At 32.0% G+C, this 19,962-nt stretch overlaps 1 protein-coding gene across 8 annotated transcripts in view; it reads right to left on the bottom strand.

The window, feature by feature from the left end:
* The window catches only part of LOC145268225 (neurobeachin-like), a 607,546-nt gene that overhangs the window by 41,848 nt on the left and 545,736 nt on the right, over window positions 1-19,962 (bottom strand). For all 8 annotated transcript variants that reach the window (XM_080123533.1, XM_080123540.1, XM_080123535.1 and 5 more), the window contains one exon: window positions 4,411-4,588. In XM_080123533.1, the coding sequence (XP_079979659.1) occupies window positions 4,411-4,588 (178 nt within the window). The remainder of the gene's footprint in view (window positions 1-4,410; window positions 4,589-19,962) is intronic.

Raw genomic sequence — 19,962 nt, 5'->3', positions numbered from 1 at the left:
GGTGTGGTTGGAGATTGCACACCTCCTGCCACAAAAATTTCATGCGCAGGCACCCTTACGTGGGTATCCATAGTCTGTCAAAGACTTAAGGAGCCTATATATATATATATATATATATATATATATATATATATATATATATATATATATATATATGTGTATGTGTGCGTGTGTTTGTTGTTGTTATTAACGCTAATAAAAATGATTTGATTACAAAGAAATGGATAAATTGTTAAAACATTTAAAACATTGCGCTCATTAATTTTCAAAGTAGAATGTAAGTGAAACAAAAACTAATATATCTTAGCTAGCTAAAAAGAAAGATATACCAATAAGGCATGAGAATAGTAAAAACAGTTTGTAGAAAGAGGAAAGAAGAAGACTCTTCCCTCTCTAATGACCATTAGCTACACTAATTTTTATTTTTGTAAATTCAGTGGTAGTTATTATGATGCAATAGATTATGGTAATGTCGAGTTTAAAATTATTTACAAATATTAGAAGGAATTCAGCTAATATATTAATTTGATGAATCGTACTTATATATACTTATGTACTAATCATACTCCTCTCATTTTTATTTTTTTTCTTTTTTTTTACTAATGAATCACCGCTTTAGGGTTAATAAGCTAGATGGATTACTAGTTGAAAGATCAAAAATATTATGAGAGAATATAAAACGAAAAAATATACAACTAATCCTTTCACCCCTTTCCATGGAGATGTGTCTTTTTTGTCTTTTTTTTTAAACATAGGCATAACCACTTATCAAGGCCCAGAGACCACTCGAGGATAAGGGTTAAGAGTGTACCGTAGTGTACAATATAGTGATCGTTAGTAATGGAAATTCGGTAAATTTGTTAACGTAGTTGTTAGTAATGGAAATTCGGTAAATTTGTTAACGTAGTTGTTAGTAATGGAAATTCGGTAAATTTGTCTTGAAATAAAAAAAATAAATAATATTCAGTGAAAAAATGTTTTTATTGCTTTGTTTTATATTAATTTTAATTCGGATCCTGAAAAATAATAATTTTGCTTTAAATCTATTTCAAATATTTTTTACTTATGAGTTACTAAATATACCCGTTTCTTGTTGAGAAGAGCTCAGAAATGTTGAGAATTGATGCATATCCACAGCTCAGGATGGACCCCTAACTCTTTTCCTGATCTACATTAATGATCTTCCAAATCACATCCTTACATCATTCATAGACATTTATGCTGATGACACTACCATCTATGGTAGCACATTTAAGATAGTAAACGACCAAGTTCTCTCTGATTCTCTCTCCTCTGATCTTGAGCACGTGGTACAATGGGGAAAGGAGTGGCTGGTTACTTTTAATGCATCTAAAACCAAGCTTCTCTCTTTACATCATCAACATTCTGATCCCCATCTGGCATCAATTGAAATGAATGGCTCTTGTCTTCAGGAGGCCTCAAGTTTTGACAAGCTTCTGGGCTTGACAATTACTCTTGCTCTTAAATGGAACACATACATCAAATCTGTTGCCAGGGCCGCTGGAAAAATGGTGGGATCTTTCTATCAATCCAGTAGATATCTCACTGCTGATGCAATTCTCTATCTATATAAGAGCCAGGTACGTCCAAGGATGGAATACTGTTGCCACATCTGGGCAGGAGCAGCTAGAAAGAACTTGTCTTGCCTTGATAGAGTTCAAAATAGACTTTGTAGCCTCGTAGGAGATGTCCTTTTCTCTTCCCTGCAACCGCTATCTCACAGAAGAGATGTTGCAAGCTTGTCTCTGATGTATCGTTATTTTCATGGAAAGTGTTCGACTGAGCTTCATTCTATGGTCCCCTCTCGCCAAACTTTCACAAGAAACACTCGTCTAGCTGTAAACACTATCAATAATTCCCCCCACTCTTTATCTGTGCCTAAACCTAAACGTAGATTCCATGAACAAAGCTTCTTTCTTAGAACTGCACGCCTGTGGAATTGTCTTCCGTTTTCCTGCTTTCCAGGTGACTACAATATGGTTGTCTTCAAGTCTAACGTAAACAAGTTCTTGATGAGCCGTTCCATATAAGTTAACAAATTTACCGAATTTTCATTACTAATGATTACTATATTGTCCAATTTCTACTGTACACTCTTTAACCCTTACCCTTGAGTGGCCTCTTGGTCTTGATAATGTGGTGATTCCTGTGTAAAAAAAAAATATATATATCCACAGCTGCTGCTATTTTAATGATTATTTGTATACTTGTTTCTAGATGTGAACAGATAAAAAATAATGAGAATTGACGTATAAGTTAGGTACATGCAAAATGACTAGCCGATGCTCAAAATGTATAAACATTTTGACCCCTCCTTAAAAGTTCACTCAAAAACAGGAAATTAACCAATTTTATTGAAATTTTCAGTATTTATCAAAATAATGATCATGAAATATAATGAACCCATTATTTTTTATTTGAATCTTTGTGGAAATGTATTATTTCTTTTTTAAACAAACACCCCTTTATGGCTTTCAGTAGTAAAAAAATAAATATTTTCGCTTTTTTATGAAAATAAAGCATCGTATAGTGGAACAATAAAAAAGAAAAATGATTTTTTTAAGGAACATTCCGATTACTAAAGTCTGTAATGACGTTTTCGATATAACTCAAAGAAAAATGAATTTCTCGAACTACCGATATTATCATTGAATTAAGCATTGTTTATTTAATATTTTCACACACAAAAAATTATAATTGCAAAAAATATATCCTCTTTTTTTTAAGATTACATTTTTAGCACAATTTTTATATGTAAGATTTATATATAACATTTTTATATGTAAGATTTATATGTAACATTTTTATATGTAAGATTTATATGTTACATTTTCCTTGCCTGAATGAATGTGTAATCTTCAGTGCAACAATTTTTATATAATCTTGAAAAATAAAAAAATTGAAAAAATTGAAAAGCAGGAATACAGAAAAATAATTAAATTAAAAAATGGTAAAAATTATACAAACCTTCACGGCTAGGAAAAAAAAAAAAAGGAAACCAGCACTTCCTACCTTCCTCCAACTACCTGATATCATTTTTAGATAGCCTTTTGACTTTCTGACATTTTGGGCTTCTGTAGAAACCATGCTTAGACGACTTCATTTGTTTTGTTTGAGTAAAGCCAGAATCTCTCACTTTTGGTGGTTAATTAAGCTATTTTTTTTGTGCAAACAAAGTGTTTTTTTATTTATTTAATTCAATATCTTAGGACTTTACTACTTATCTTTGAAATAGACCAAGAAAAATAATATTTATCTTTCAAAGGATTTTTACAATGAATTTATTTAACTTCAAAATTTAGCTGAACTTGTTAATTTCTGAATGTCGCCATGAAAACATTTTTCATTATAACTTTTTCTATTTGGAAATTAACTTTAGGCTTTAATCTTTCAAATACAATCAAAAAGTAATTGGAGACCTACAAAAAAACTTATGATAACCCGGCTTTCAAAACTACATCACCCTATTAGTTTTCTGTCATTAATGCCTGTACCTATATAAGCTCATATGTGGCCGTGTAAAAAAAAATATTTGTATACTTGTTTCTAGCTTAGAAGAGCTCAAGAACGCTGAAAATCGATGAATAAGCTCATCTGTTGCTGTTTTAAATTTTATTTGTATACTCATTTCCAACTGAGAAAAGCTCAGAAATGCCGAACACTGACATATGACCTCATCTGTTGCTTTTAAAAAAATATTTGTGTATTCGTTTCCAGCTGAGAGGAGCTCAGAAATTCCAAGAATTAATAAATAACCTCACCTGTCGCCGTTTAAAAAATTATCTGTATATCTATTTTTAACTGAGAGGAGCTCAAAAATGCCAAGAATAATGAATAACCTCACCTGTTGCTGTTTGTAATATTATTTGTATACTCATTTCTAGATGTGAATAGTCCAGAAATGCTAACAATTGGCTTTTTTTTAACAAAAGATTTTAAAAAGTCGACTTGTTTACAAAGAAACTGAAATACACACTGACAGATGTACTTTTGCATTTAAATTATTTTTTAAAAATGTTTTTTTTAAAAGAAGTTTTGTTTCTTTATGTTATTGCATTTTTAAATTCAATAAATACTCGATTAATAGTAAATAAAGAAAAAATGAATTAATGAGTTTTTTCAATGTAAGTTTTGTTTAAATTTGAATTGAAATTTGTAAGTTTAAAAAGCCAGTACAACTCAGAAAGAAAACAAAAATAAACATTAAAACAAAAAAAAAATGTTAAGTTACAAAGATGCGAGAAACACACATCTACAAACAAACGAGAAGTGGCCGCATGATTTTATTAATGTAGACATTTTTCGATTAAAATATGAGCATACACCTGAAATTAAAATATGAGCATACACCTAAAATAAAAAAATAAAAAAAAGTTTGCAAATACTTACGCTGATAGCTTGGATTCCATTTATTGACTGCAAAATTGTGATTACAGGTAATTGTAATCACGGCAGGAGTTGGTACCATGGGGTGCGTGTTAGCAGCAACGTGTGTAATTGGGGAGTTTGATAAGAACTTCATCAACATGCATAGATCATCATGTACGCTGCTAAACATCATGGGCGTCTGTGGAATATGAGATGGTAAAAAATAATTGTAATACGATTTTCTATTTCATAAATTTTGTTTGAGTCTTGTGGTGTTTAGGTTAACAGTAACTTCGGCGACATTCTAAAAAAAATACTCTTCAGAACCATTTCCAAAGACTTATATTTATTTATATAAAGTCAAGTATGTTATATGTCTATATTTTTCTATAAAGAAAGTGAGAAAATATAAGAGAGAGAAAGTGAGGAAGAGCAAGGGAGAGAGAGAGAGAGGAAGAGCGAGATAGTGAGAGAGAGAGAGAGAGAGAGGAAGAACGAGATAGTGAGAGAGAGAGAGAGAGAGAGGAAGAGCGAGATAGTGAGAGAGAGAGAGAGAGAGAGGGGAAGAGCGAGATAGTGAGAGAGAGAGAGAGAGAGAGGAAGAGCGAGATAGTGAGAGAGAGAGAGAGAGAGAGGAAGAGCGAGATAGTGAGAGAGAGAGAGAGAGAGAGAGAGAGAGCGAGACAGTGAGAGAGAGAGAAAGGGAGAAAGAGAGAGGGAGATTGAGACAGTGAGATAAAGTGAGAAAGAGCAAGACAATGAGAGAGAGACAGTGAGACAGTGTGATAGAGAGAGAGGAAGTGAGAGAAAGTGAGAAAGAGCAAGATAGTGAGAGAGAGTGATAGGGAGAGAGGAAGAGCGAGACAGTAAGAGAGAGGAAGAGACAGTGAGAGAGCGAGACAGTGATAGAGAGTGAGGAAGAGTGAATAAGTTAGAAAGTGAGAGAGAGAGAGAGAGAGAGAGACAGACAGACAGACAGACAGACAGTAAGAGAGTACTAGCTCAACAACTTATCGATTTTTTTCAATGTAATCAAATCAACAAAGTCTCCTGTTATACACGCAACTCGCTATATTCTCCTTATACGGATTTCATAAGTCTTCAAGACTCACATTACACATCCATTGTGCTAAAAATTCATTGATGTGACAGATTTTGCAAACTAAATCTACCAAACAATTCAATTTTATCTTTTAAATTAAGAAATATATTTTTGGAAAAAATAACAAGGGGCATTCCAAAAGTAAAGCCTACTAATTTTTATTCTGCTCAAATGAATCAGAAGCGATTGCAAATTGCATTGCTATGATGACTGAACTTATGAATTCATGACCTGAAAGTGTCATCTCTCTGTTGTAGATATTGACGGTGTGAGACTCTAAGAAAGCAACCTCTGTCATGGACATGCATCAGAAGCAGAGATGTGTCATTGAATTCTTGGCAAAAGTGCTTTGAGAATATTGATTACTGTGTAGAAAAATAAATTCTGGATTGCAAAAGGCCGCTCGTTTGAATGGTACCACTCCCATCTTCATAGTTCTACAACTTTTTAAGTAAAAAAAATAGGAGGCTTTACTTTTTGAAACAAATTAGCTAATTAAGTTAAAAATAGCATCAGCATAGAGTGTTGGAAGAATAAAGTGGGTGAATTGAGAAATGATTTTAAAAGAATGTACTTAGCACATTTTTAAGGATTTTGATTAAATATTTAAGAAAATTTTTTTTTTTTTATATTTGAGTGCTTTGCTTTCATCAGTAATGCTTCCAATATATGAAGTTTATGCTTACTAGTGGTATGTTCAAGAATAAACTAGGTTTTCAAAATTGGGAGCAGGGACAAGAATGTTCGTTAGTAAGATGTTTTGCAATGGCACTGTTGTCGAAAAGTTGCATAGTTAAACTTCTCGAAAAGGTTGTCGTAGTCAAGCCTATGTATATGTTTTTTTCCTTCTTTGTCAGATACACAGTCTCCCAATCAGCATTTAAACTCATATATTTGGTTTGTCCTTTATAAAACTTTAATCAAGGGAGAAGAGTTCTTAGTAATAATAAAGTTTGAAATTTTAAATTTATTGCAGAAAAAAAAATTAGGTTTATTTTTTATTAGTATCTAAGTTTTTATTAATAATATCTTATAATACTTTTTTTTTTAATCAATTCTATAGTTGTGTATCTGGTTGTCAGAAGACAAAAAACTAATAAGAAAATTAGGAAGGATCAAAACCAAAATATGTAGACAGGAATTGTCTACATCATTTAATGAAATATGATTAACAGAAAGAATGCTAGTCACAGGACCAATACAAGCAAAGAATATAGCACTAGATTTAAATTATAATGCTTTTTCTTTCTTTGGGGTCATAGTACAGCTTTGGTGGCACCCTCTAAATGGTAAAATTACAAAATAATGATAACAATAATATGCCCATGTTATTTACTAGGTTGCCAAGAAAATAGATTCCAAAAGTTATAATGATCCATTCATTAATTTAGATTAACCCATATTTTTTTATAAGGGAGTCGCCACTTATAAAGGCCCGAATGCCACTTGAGGATAAAGGTTTGTGAGTGTATAGTGGTCACAGGCTACAGTGTAGTAATCGTTAATGGTGAAAATTAGGTAAAATTTGATTATTTAAGGTGGCAGAAAATGACCAAATTGTAGTCAGTTGAAAAGCAGGCCAATGGACAGTTCTAGAAAAGAAGCTTTGTTCATAAAAACTACTTTTAGATTTAGATACACATAAAGAGTGAGGGAAATTGTTGATAATGGTTGTAGCTAGTCGAGTGTTGAAGCTCAAATGAGTATTTGCCATGAAAATAGTGATAGAGCAGAGACAGGCTCGCAATGTAACCTCTGTGGGAAAGAGATCGGAAGGAAGAGAAAAGAGTATCATCTACTAAGTTTTGAAGCCGGTTTTGGACTTTGTCAAAGCAGGATACGTTTCTCTGAGCAATTCCTGCCCAGATGTAGCAACAGTACTCCATTTAAGGATGTGTTTGGCTCTTATACAGATAGAGGATTGCGTTGGAATTTAGATACCTTCTAGAGCAGTAGAATGATGCAACCATTTTTCCAGTAACCTTGGCAAAAAATTTGATGTAGGTCTTCTATTTCTGATCAGGAGTGAAGATCAGACCCAAAAGCTTGTCAAAAACAGAGTTTTTTGAGATGAGAGCCATTTATATCAATTGGGGTTAAGTAGAGATCAGAGCGTTTATGGTGAAAAGATAGATTAATTTTGGATGTGTTTTGATATTAAACAACGACCTTTTGCCCTATTTTACCATGTCCTCAAGGTTGGAGAAGAGTTAGGGTCAGAGAGATCTTGAGTGTGGTTAGCCTTTGAAGTGTTGCGACAGATGGTAGTGTCATTTTTTTTTGTTTTACTCACCTTCACCCCTACTGCTATTTAGACAGGCTACTAGTTGGGACCATCCCTAGGAAATATTAACAAGATATTGGTTTACATTATATTTAAACTTCTGCATATCAGTACAGCCAGGGAAGCAGGTAGCAGGAAGGGAATTCCAAAGTCTAGTTGTTTGAGGGAAGAAACTATTAGAATAGAAAGCTTTCTGGCATTTAGGAACCTCAACAGTGAAGAGGTGAGATTTTGTTGCTAAGCAGGTTTGGCCGGGATATGTTCATTGAGGGGACACAAATGCAACTAGTTCATCAGAGCTCATTCCATTAAAATATTTGTAAAACAGGCACAGGTTTGCAACATTGCAGCGATGGGACAGAGGTTGGAGCTTAGTCGACAAAGTGGGATCTATTAGATTGGAAGCTCCTTTTTGAACCTAGAAGGAGAAGCTAGTGGTAGATGCACCAGCCCAGATGTGGCAACAATACTTTATGCATGGGCGAATGGTGGCCTTGTAGAAGTAGAGGATACTTTCAGGTGTGAGTAGATTTCTACACCTGAAGCACTTCTGGATTAATGTTATGCTGCTTGGATGTATGTCCATCAATGACAACCTGGATGGTCCTATTGTCTAAGAAGGATCTAATTATATTTAGTATACATTCAGTTATACCATAAGATTTAATTTTCATTAGCAACCCTTCATGCTAGACTTTGTCAAAGGCCTTGGATATATCAAAGGTTCGTCCACCTTATCGAGTACAGGGTATATGTGTTCAGAGATGACTTAAAATATCTGCAGTAGAACGACATAATCCATACTGTTTGTCAGAGAGAAAATTTGCTTTTGCAAGATGGTGGACTAGTGCGTGATTAATTAAGATCTCAAAGATTTTAGCAAAGAAGGGAAGAAGACTAGTAGGGCGATAATTGAAAGTCAGTCCTTTCACCAGAATTCTTCTACACTGGTACCACAGAGGCCATCTTCCATCTATTAGGGAAGTAAGATTCAACAGGCATTTATTGTAGAGCTTGGAAAGTATGGGGGGCTAGCTCTCTTGAGCATTTCTTAATTAGTATAGCAGGGATGAGATCAGACCCACATGCCTTGGTGGTGTCTAAGTATTTTATGATATTGTGGCCATCAGAAGGGGTGATTTTTACATTATCTAGTGTGGCTTCAGTTCACATAGTGAAATTTAGGAGGGAGTTGTTAGTTGGAAGAATTACTGTTTGCCCTTTATTGACTACATTATAAATTTTCCAGAAATCATAAGTTCCTATCTTTTGTGATTCTATGCATTCCCTGATTATTTCAGCATACTTTGTTTTGGCTGTCGCTATTTTTCTCTTACAACGATTTCTAGCATCTATGAATTTTTGCCTATTTAACTTATGACATACGAACCGGTAGAATGCATGCTGTCTTTGTGCAATAGCAGCTGCACAATCTGTGGTGAACCATGGGGATAATTGGAGCTTGCTATAATATTTCCATGTGGTAATGACTGCTTTGCACCATTCAGTTGTCTCATTGGCTCACTGTTCAGCAGGAAGAGAGAAGATATCAGTTTATAAAGCATCTTTGATGTGTTCTTTGATGGCTTGCAAGTCAGCCCTTTTTGCTTTGAGCAATCGCTCCTCTGCCTTGGGGGTGGGATTTAAGTATGATTTCAACTGATACCACTAAGTGGTCTGCGTTTCCAAGTGGACTATGGGCATTAGTTGCACAATCCTTGGGTACTGTGGTTAGGAATAAGTCTAGAAGTGAAACCTGCTGGGGTTCACGATCTGGTAGGCAGGTTGGGAACATGACTGTCTGTGTGAGGGAATGGGCTATAGAGAAGCTATAAGTAGAACATCTAGCTGTATCTGTGCAACCTGAGAAACCACGCAAATTTTTATGGTGGTCATTAAAGTCACCAAACAGACGTATTTGGGTGTTATTAAGGAGAGTGCTGCATCTATACTATCAGAAACATGATTGATTAGGGTACAACCTGACTTAAAAGAGAACGGTAGAGAAAATATAAATAACTAATGCAGTGATGAAAGGCTAGTTGAAAGCATATAAAAGCATGGTCATCCAATTCAAGACGTTGCTCTCAAATTAAAGGGAGGGTGCTACAATTATAAACTTAAAGCCCGTGCATATATCTATTAGAGTCCTTACGACAGAGAGGGGGGGGTATTCTATCATGCTAAAGTAGTTAAAGAGTGTCATCTGCATATATGTAAACAAATGAACTTAGAATGAGATTTGGGAGATCATTGATAAAGATAAGGAAGAGAGTTGAGTCCAGGATTGATACTTTCAGCTTCAGATTTCTGCCTATCGACGACTACTTGTATAAACCTATCAGAGAGAAAGATTTGATGGTTGAGAAAACATCCAGCATGGTTGGAAATCTTGTGAAGTAGACCTTTATGTCAAACCCTGTTAAATGCCTTTGATATGTTAAGCGCTATAGCTTTTGAGAGGAATCCCTTGTTGATAGATTCACTGATTCTGTGTGTGTGTGTGTGTGTGTATGTGTATGTATGTGTGTGTGTATGTGTGTGTGTGTGTATGTGTGTGTGTGTGTATGTGTGTGTGTGTGTGTGTATACAATGGATATAAAATTCAACAGTTTAGAAAAGATAAAAAATAAAACAATTTCTGAAGGCATGATTTACTCAACTCTGAAGAAGTTTTAAAATGTAATAAAACCTTAAAACTTTTAGATATTACTTTAATAATATTAGATTGGGCTAGTGTCAAGGAGTGATGCTTAAAATTATGGGTTATTTTGTTCATTTATAATTATAACAGTATAATTTTTTTGAGCTTGTGTAAGCAGATTCCATAGTACTCCCAGTAGGCTATAAAAAAAAAATACTGAAATATGAAGTCACCAAGTAGCAAATTAGTGCACAAGAGAGCAAGAAAAAAAAATTATTTTCTATCATTTTTATTGGTAGTTGTTCTAAAAGTAAAACTGAAATTAGGTCAGCGGTTGATGACTTTTCTTTATAGTTTTATTGAGAGAGAGAGAGAGAGAGAGAGAGAGAGAGAGAGAGTGTGTGTGTGTGTGTGTGTGTGTGTGTGTGTGTTCTGGTTTGTTATTAATGCCCGCTTCCCTGGGCAACATCAAGTATCTCTGCTAGTCATAAAAGATTTCAAGTAAAAGATTCGGAGGTCACCATAAACTATGTAAACATTCTAACAAAAGATGCATTTTCCAGGAATTTTTCTTTTTTTAACGATTCCACCAGAATTGAAAGCTGTGTGTGTGTGTGTGTGTGTGTGTGTGTGTGTGTGTGTGTGTGTGTGTGTGTGTGTGTGTGTGTGTGTGTGTGTGTGTGCGTGCGTGTGTGTGTGTGTGTTCGTGTTCTCTCTAACATCAATGACGTTCTGCTTAGCTAAAGATTATTTTCAGATCTCTCGTCAGTACGTCTCGTTCAGGTGAATAATAGCATTAACACCATTTGGGAAAGGTATAGAAATAGAGGTTCAAAAACACGAGGCTAACTCGGGTTAAGAATCTCGTTCGGTTTCTTTTTGCGTTTCTTTTTTTATTTCTTGTGTAGGCAGTAGTCTCTTCTATTTCCAGTCCATTCAGCTAGTGTTGTTCATTCTAAGGAGTTCTCGATCTTACGTAAGTATATGAGAGATTGCTACAGGTAGTAGTAATTCATAACTTAGAATGCAAAGAATGCAGGTTAACGGATCTCTATATTAATAAAATTGCGTGACCATTTCTCATGTGCCTGTGTGTGTTTCTCGCCTCTATGTGACTTACACGTTATTTTTTTTTAATTAATTTACTATTAATCGATTATTTATTAAAATATAGAAAAAAATGTAATAATAAAATGCTCAAAATAACTTTTCAAAAAGTATTTAAAAAATAATGATTTAATTACAATATTAAATCTATTACAATGCGCTTGGGTTTCTTCGTAAATAAGTCAGCCATTTTACATTTTTGTTGTTTGCAATTAAGAAAAACAAATGAATGAATTACTTCGTGACTCTTTAAAATTTGACAGGAATTTGAAAGATTTTAAACTGTCTAATAGAAAGTTATTTCTGACTTTAAAATTCTTAGCAAATCACATATAATTACAAAATTGAATTTAAAAAAGCTTTTTACATCCAATAATTTCGTAAATCAAGATTAAAACAGCATTTATATTTTAACAGCAGTTAGTTATAGCTTTATAACAAATTTTGGTTCAATTAATAATTTAATGATCAAACGTGTATATGTTTTTATGCATAGGATTCACCTCAAAACTAATAAACCGATCATTATGAGTTTTGGAATACAGCAGCTACGCATATGGTGTCGTAATGTGGGCTATATTTACTTTCATGCAAAGTGGGCAAAGTAGAAGGTGGACGCTCTTCGTAAAAATTCAGATACCACGGAAAATTTTTAATTAGCTATTAGTCATCGCTTAAAATATTCCTCAAAATTCAGTTTTTAAGAAATATGTTAAAGGAACAATGTTCCATTTGAAAATTCAAATTTGCATTAAATTCGATTCACAGTGAGAAAAGAATTAAGATTACTATGTTTAAGTCTTAATTTTCTGGCGATATTTTCTAAAATAAAAATTACATAATGGATTTTGATCAAAATTAGAAAAAAAAAAAAAGGATTCTAGACATACGCTTTAGTAGCATTATATCTTGATTTTAATCTTTGTATAAGGGATATGAAAGTGGTTAAAAACTGTTCTAATTTTACATGTCTGGAGACAAATATTTTTCTAGTTATCAAAACAAAAAAAAAACAACAACAAAACAAAAATATTGTGGTAAAAAAAAATGAAACAAAAAAACAAGACAAAAGTATTATGTTTAAAAAAAAGAAAAAAAAGAAAAGAAAAAAAAAAACAAAGCAAAAACAAAACAACAATCAATCTAGATTGATAATCTTATGTTCATCCTCTTCTTAAATTAATGCATTTTTTTATCTTCCACACCTATATTACCATAAAAAAGGCTTATTGGTACTGTAATTAGTAATGCAATAAACTCTTTTGAAAGATGCTGTACATATAGTAAAAAGAACTTACCCTAAACACAAATATTTATTTACTTAATTTGCATAACTATTATCAAACAGTTTATAATAATTTAACGTTCGGTATCATTCTTTTGTAATTTTACTGTCCTATTTTCATATATATATACATATATATATTAGAAATATTAAAATGCTTAAAATAAAATTCGGAAAATTTACAAAATTTATTAAGCCATCAATTGTTCAAGCAAGGAAAATAAAAGACTGGTCCTTGATCTATAAATTTTCAAAGATAAGAAAATCAATAAAATAACAAAAAATATATATTGCTCAATAAACGTTTCTTTGAATTTCAATTTTGATAAAATTCGATTTACAAAAGTAAAATGGCTGACCACAGTTAAAGGTGACCCAAAGGCTCCTTTTTTATTAGCTAGTCTATAGAGGTGTATTGAAGGATCCACTCCTTTCCCAGAATTACACCACTTACTCTTGATCTTCACCTTAAAATGCTGAGGGTTTAGCAAGAGAGCATAAAGTACCATTTTTGTCACTTTGGTGTGACTCGATTGAGGATCGTAGCCTCATCTCCCAGCCCATTAGCAAATACTCTTACCCTCATGTCAAATTGATTATAAATAAAGAAAATTGCATTGATATTCATGTTTAAGAATTTGAGATGATAATACGATAGTGAGTGTGTGTTATTTTGTGTGTCACACTTACATCTTTTCTCTTCCGAGTGACTGTCGTTTAATTGTTATGACCTTCCATTTCTTGTAATAAATAATTTTACCAAGAATTCTTTATAAGTTTTGGTTCCGATTATAGCTGAAGGAACTCAAGTTGTATGTGTGTGTGTGTGTGTGTGTATACATATATATATATATATATATATATATATATATATATATATATATATATATATATATACACACACATATAAGGGGATTAGAACAACAGTCTAAAGAGCAGAGTATATTTTAATGTATATTTTAAATATTTTCCAGATACATCTGCATTACATAAAAAATGCTAGTTTTTATTTTTGGTGTCTTTAAAAAAAAAACACCCAATATTTTTGCTGATAAGGGGACTTTGTTTCAAAAAACTAAATGATAAAATTATTGCCCAAGACTTATTGTCTATCTAAAAAAAAAATGCTTCCGAAACGATCGTACAATTTATTGATTTTGTTTGTTCTTCCTTGTGAAACCAATTTTTAATTTTAATTACAAATTATCAATCATCTTAATATATATGTGTGTGTGTGTGTGTGTGTGTGTGTGTGTGTGTGTGTGTGTGTGTGTGTGTGTGTGTGTGTGTTTCTTAATAAGTTTTGGCTTTGGTTTCAATTCAAGTTGATATACCCAAGATATATCTTTTATTTTTTAAATCCCAACTTTATAATATATAAGTATTGATAGAAAATTGACTCTTTAATAATACGGAATCTGCATAAATTAAAATATCATATTTCAGTCTATTTTACGACCAGTCTATGCCGAGTGTCCCTGCAAGTTTAACAAAAGAGCTACAATAATATCAGGACATCTCCATTTATGCTAAACATCCAAAAAATACGAACATCAATATCAATTACATATGAAAGAGTCCGCTGTGGAATTTCCACAGGTCCCACTAGTTTGAGATGATTTGTTTATTTGAAAATTTTTATTATTTCATCTACTATACTTATCTTGGATGTGATATATATTTGTGCACGTGTATTTTAAGAAAATTTAACAGGACTGTTCAGTGTAAAATATCGATGAATGTTAACATCTAACAACAGAGCATACACAAGCAACAATGCTATTTCAAATTATAATGACCAGATCGTTATTCATATTCTTACTTACTGAATTTAAAATTACACACACGCGTGCGCACACACGCATGCACACAGTATGTTATGTATCAAATGGGTATTTATGCTATTGTTAATGCAGATAATATTGTTAAACAAATAATTACTTAGTCCACAGGGCTGAATATAAGCAAAGCAAAAAATACTACAAAGTGAAAAATGAGACTTGTATACTTTACAGTATTCTATGCTTATATCCAGACCTGTGGACTAAATAATAGCTTGTTTTGTAATATTATCTCTTCAAATAATAGCATCAATGAAAAAGCAGCTTATAATGACATTATCAGAAATAAATTTACAATATTAAAAAACATAACTCATGTGAATATATTTTTTTAGTCATTTATGCAATTGATTTACCATAATAGAAGTGATCTGTGGCTTTCAGGAAAGAAAAAGCGATTGCTGTAAATAATATTATGAATAATGATAAAACTAAACATTATAAATGAATCATATTGCTGTAAATAACATGAAAAAAAGGAACAATATTGTAAATGAGAAAATACATATTTTAAATAATGAGAAAAAATATAAACAATATATAATATTAGTTTTTAAATCATGCAAAAGAACAAAATATTTCATTCAAGTGGAGGTTTTTAATAAGAATTGTTAGTTTATTGTTTTAAATATATAGCATCAGGCACATAGTTTTTCTTGGTTTTATAATTAAGTTAGTAAAACACAATGACAACAAACGGGCAACATTTGTATTTGGTCAATTAATAAATTTAGGTAGTTAGATGTTCAATTACATTAATATTGGCTTATTAAATATTATAACTACTTTTTTTTTGCTTATATCAAGCTCTGTGAACTAAATAATAACATGAAAAAAATTAGCAATATTGTAAAGGAGAAAATGTATAATATTTTAAATAATGAGAAATAATAATGATATGCAATAGTTTAGAAATATGCTGGTTCTCTGTGTTTAAATATGATTAACTTAAAGAAAAAAAAATAGATGATGAAAATAAAATTGAATAAAATACAATATTTATTGGCCATTAAATTCAAACAAGGAATTATAAAGAAAAAAACTTAACCCATGGATTTTCAAAGATAAGCACTTTTCATCATTAAAAAAATGCATTACTGGTTGGCATAAAATTTAAAAATATTAAAAAAACATATCAAAAACTTTTTTGTAAAAAATAAAAAGGCATTTCTTTAATTTCTCTATATTGTACATTGAACTTTTGATTATCTTGATAGGTTTAAATTTTAAAAATATTTATTTTTTATCTTTGTAATTTTATTCATATTATTTTATTATTCTGTTTGTTCTTGATTGCATTATTCTGCTAATTGTGGAATTTAATTCACAATATTTTAGATTAAACTTCCAACAATATTTGATAAGCCTTTGCATCAACAATTTTTTCTAATTTCTTTGAAAATAAATTAAATATGGTCTTTGAATAACTTTTTTCTTTTAAATTCATTAGGACTCACTCCAAATTTTATTTATTAAATGAATTTAAAAGGATTAAATGTAATATTAATTTGTATTAATCAAATAAAAACAAGGGAATCGGCTGGCCTCTTATAGGGATGGTCTTGCTAGTTGCTCATTGTGTCATTAATTTGCATGCTAAAAACAAAGATTAGTGCATTCATTTCTACAGGCTATTAAGCAGTATAAAAATAGCTTATCTTTGTTAGTACAAATTGGTTACAATCACATTGCCCGGTACTTAAATGACTAGAGATTATTATTATATTCAATTTTATTATACTGAAAATGCTTCTTGCAAACAAACAAAAAAACAAAAACAAAAAAAAACAATTTCTATCTACACTCAAATCTTGTTTTATTCATTTATAAAAGTTTATTTTAATAAAGTTAGCATTTCTTGGATCCCCACTACCCTCATAAAACCTTCACAGCAAGTATCTGCCTTCCTACAACTAAGTATTTATCCCCCTCCCACAGTTGGAAGATGTGATACAAAGGTAAAAAAGTGGGGTTGAAAAGCCAGCAACCGCAAAGAGGAGCACTCTGGCCTGCAAATAATACCTGAACAGACCCGATGACATTTACCAGTAGCTGCGCCTCAGGCGAGCAGCAATAAACTAACCCATTCTGAAAAGGAGAAGATAAAAACCGGGGAGATAAAGACAGGATCAACAACATACCCCAATTAACAGGGAAAAGGCCATTTTAGAAATGACTGTTGATTTGTGGGATGAAGGAAACTTTAATTTCTTCCTCTGTATAGCTAAAACCAAACGGAACTTCCATAAACAAAGCTTCTTTTCTAGAACTTTCCATCTGTTGAATGCAATAATATGGGGGTTGTTTCCCTGCTGATTATAACAGTCATCTTAAAGTCTAATATCAACAAACATTTGTGAAACTGTGTTTTTAAGTCATCAAATCGTACACTTTCGTTCACTGTTTCCAATCCTCCCACAGCATTGTTCTACATCCAATTTAGAATCCCATTAACCCTTATCCTTGAGTGACCTTTGAGCCTTTATAAGTGCAAACTCATTATTATAGAGAAAAAAATTAAATGAATTTTGCTGCATACGACTCCTGTTCCAGATCGACTATCACAACCCTCCATTTCAATATTTTTAAAGAAAGGCTGTCACTGGTTATAGTACCAAAACTATGTTTTTGAAGCACAAATACTTAACTGAATTTCAAGAGATTTGAAACGATTATGATCTGATAAAGAGGTTTTACCTCGAAATATATTATAAAACACGGTTGTACACATTAAAACACTGTGTAGCAGCTTTAACTAAACAAGTAAGATTTACTATAAAAATCAATTTATTTTTGTCCTTTCTGTACACCGCATATTTTCATTTCTTGCATTGGGATAGCCTTCTTTTTCATAACTTTTCTCTGTACACCTACCGCACAATGCTTAAAACAAACTACATAATGCTATTAAATTTTAGAAGATTGACTCAAACCCAAGGTATCATATATTAGAAATAATTTATATATACAGTATAAGTCGAGGAGAAAGTATGTGCAGCACTTTGTTAAAATAAATTTGGAAAAATCATGATTTTCATTTGGTTAAACTTTTAAGAAATCTTGAATTTGGAGTTTGTGCTGAAATGGTTTCACCATCAATGCTGACTTTTTACTGCAAGCAGTTTAATCAAGTCTATGATTTTAAATGTACCCAACTCTTGATTGTCAAAAATGCACTATATTACAACAAGACAAAAATCACACCCTTTGACTTTTGACATCTTTTGACTAAGAGCTAAATGCAACATTTGTTCATCTTTTCTGTCCTCCGGCAAGTGAAGGAGAAAATGTTTTAAGCTTAGGTAATTTTAGTTATGTATACGATTACTGTTCCCACTTCACTTCCGGTTGCTCTCCTTCGTTTTTAATGGAATTTTAATGGTGTCTTTTGTTTTTTTAAATTGTTAGATGAAAGTACAGAATAGGTAAAGGACCCCCCCCCCCATACCTTCTTCCCATATTTTCTAAATAATAACGTTATTATTTAGAAAAAATATTCTTAAGAAGAGACAACCGGAAGTGAAGTTGAAACAATAATCATAAAAGATAATCTTTTGTCTTTTTTTTTTGTTGTTTTTTTTTTTTTTATCCCAATCCAAAATATCCCCTTTTGGGTAGCTAGATTTTCACTACATTAAAACCGATCTTGTTTCTAATTTGGGTAAGGGGTGACAAATAATTAGGTCCTATAAATAGCTATATATTATCAGAAAAAACTAGTAATAAGATTGGAAATTTGGATGGGATGTAAGTTCTGTTACATCCACGAATAGTTCAAGATGTTACCCCATCTCACGATGGTATATTCTTATCATTGCAGTACTTATGAGGGTTTACTAATTTGAGTGTTTTGATGAAGACTTTATATTTTGAAAAAATCTAAAAGCTTACAGGTCAATGGCAGAAGGTGATAGGCAGTAATGGTCTTTATTTTGAAAAACTGTTTTTGTTTTTGAATAAATTCTTACATTATAAATCATTATTTTAATACTTGTTTTTCAACTTAATATTATTTATAGTGTTTGGACTTTAAATTGGATGGACATGTTTTTTCCAGGTTTTGTGAACTTTTTTTTTATTTTACTTTTAATTAAAAAAACAAAACAAAAAAAAAAACAACAGAATAGAGTTTTAAAAAAGGAATTGCAAAACAATGGAAAAACATTGCCATTGCATACTAATTAACCTGGTTGGCATGATATCAACAACAGATTTCTGATTATTTCTGTCAAAACACCTAACTTTGTGGATACTGATGGTTTTCTTTGTCTGGTTTTTCAAAGTGGAAGCCTGATAGTGATTTGATGTATCACTTTGTCAAGCCAAGTCATCTTTGGTTGCCATGAAGGTTTTTTTTTGGTCTGTTTTTTGAAAGCTTTAACCGATTGACACACAGATGTTTCTAACAGCAGTCTCATCAAATTACCAATTCATGACAGTCTCTTTTTAAATATAACAGCGCTCGGGTGGTTTTTATTCAATGTGAATGTAGAGGTCTTTCGTATTATTAGGATTCTTTAGACTACTGTTCTCATCTTGAGTGTTATTTTTTATCATTTTGAGTGTCTGCTGCGAATATTCTACAAAAAACTCACTCTAGCAACTGCCATAAATATAACGATAGAGCAAAAAGAGAGTCGCTACATCACTTCTGTCAGAAAGATGAAGTAGGATAGATAAGAAGGCTACACCCACTAGATTTTGAAGCCGGTTTTGAATCCTGTTAAGACAGGAAAGGGTATTCTAAACGATTCATTCCCGGATTTGGCAATAGTACAACATCTACTCCAGCTGTACTTGTTGAAAAATACTCATGATGCTTACTTTCACTAGTTATTCATTTTCTTTCTTTTGATTTGTACTATTGGCTGCAGTTTCATGTTATAGCCAAGACTGAGTTAATCCAAGAATAATGACAACTAAGGAGTGTGTTGAAACTCTTTAAAACATCCGAATTGGAAATTCCCCATCTAATACAGTTTAATGTCATAAGAGGACATTAGCATTTGGGTTATATAAGGGAATACGTTGGCAGCAGCTTGAAGATGCATTATATCAAGTTGCATCCCAAATCAGAAACTTTTCACTTTTAGAAAGAAATAGGATAATGACATCAGGGCACTTTCTGTCTGCTCCAATTAATTGGAGAATCTGAATAAAGCACGTAGGCAGCAACATTTAAGGATAAATGTTGCGCAGATTTCTGGATGTTAAGACACTTTTTTTTTCAAATGTATTATTTAATAAATGTCAGTGATGCTCGCCATTTTTAACATTTTCAGTTGGAATAAAACATGGCCTCCAGTAAAA

Source organism: Euprymna scolopes, chromosome 43, assembly GCF_053919585.1.
Source record: "Euprymna scolopes isolate OS-2025 chromosome 43, ASM5391958v1, whole genome shotgun sequence".
NCBI classification, from domain to species: Eukaryota; Metazoa; Mollusca; class Cephalopoda; order Sepiida; family Sepiolidae; genus Euprymna; species Euprymna scolopes.
The sequence above is the reverse complement of the archived record's forward strand: the minus strand, read 5'-3'. Positions and strand labels throughout refer to the sequence as shown.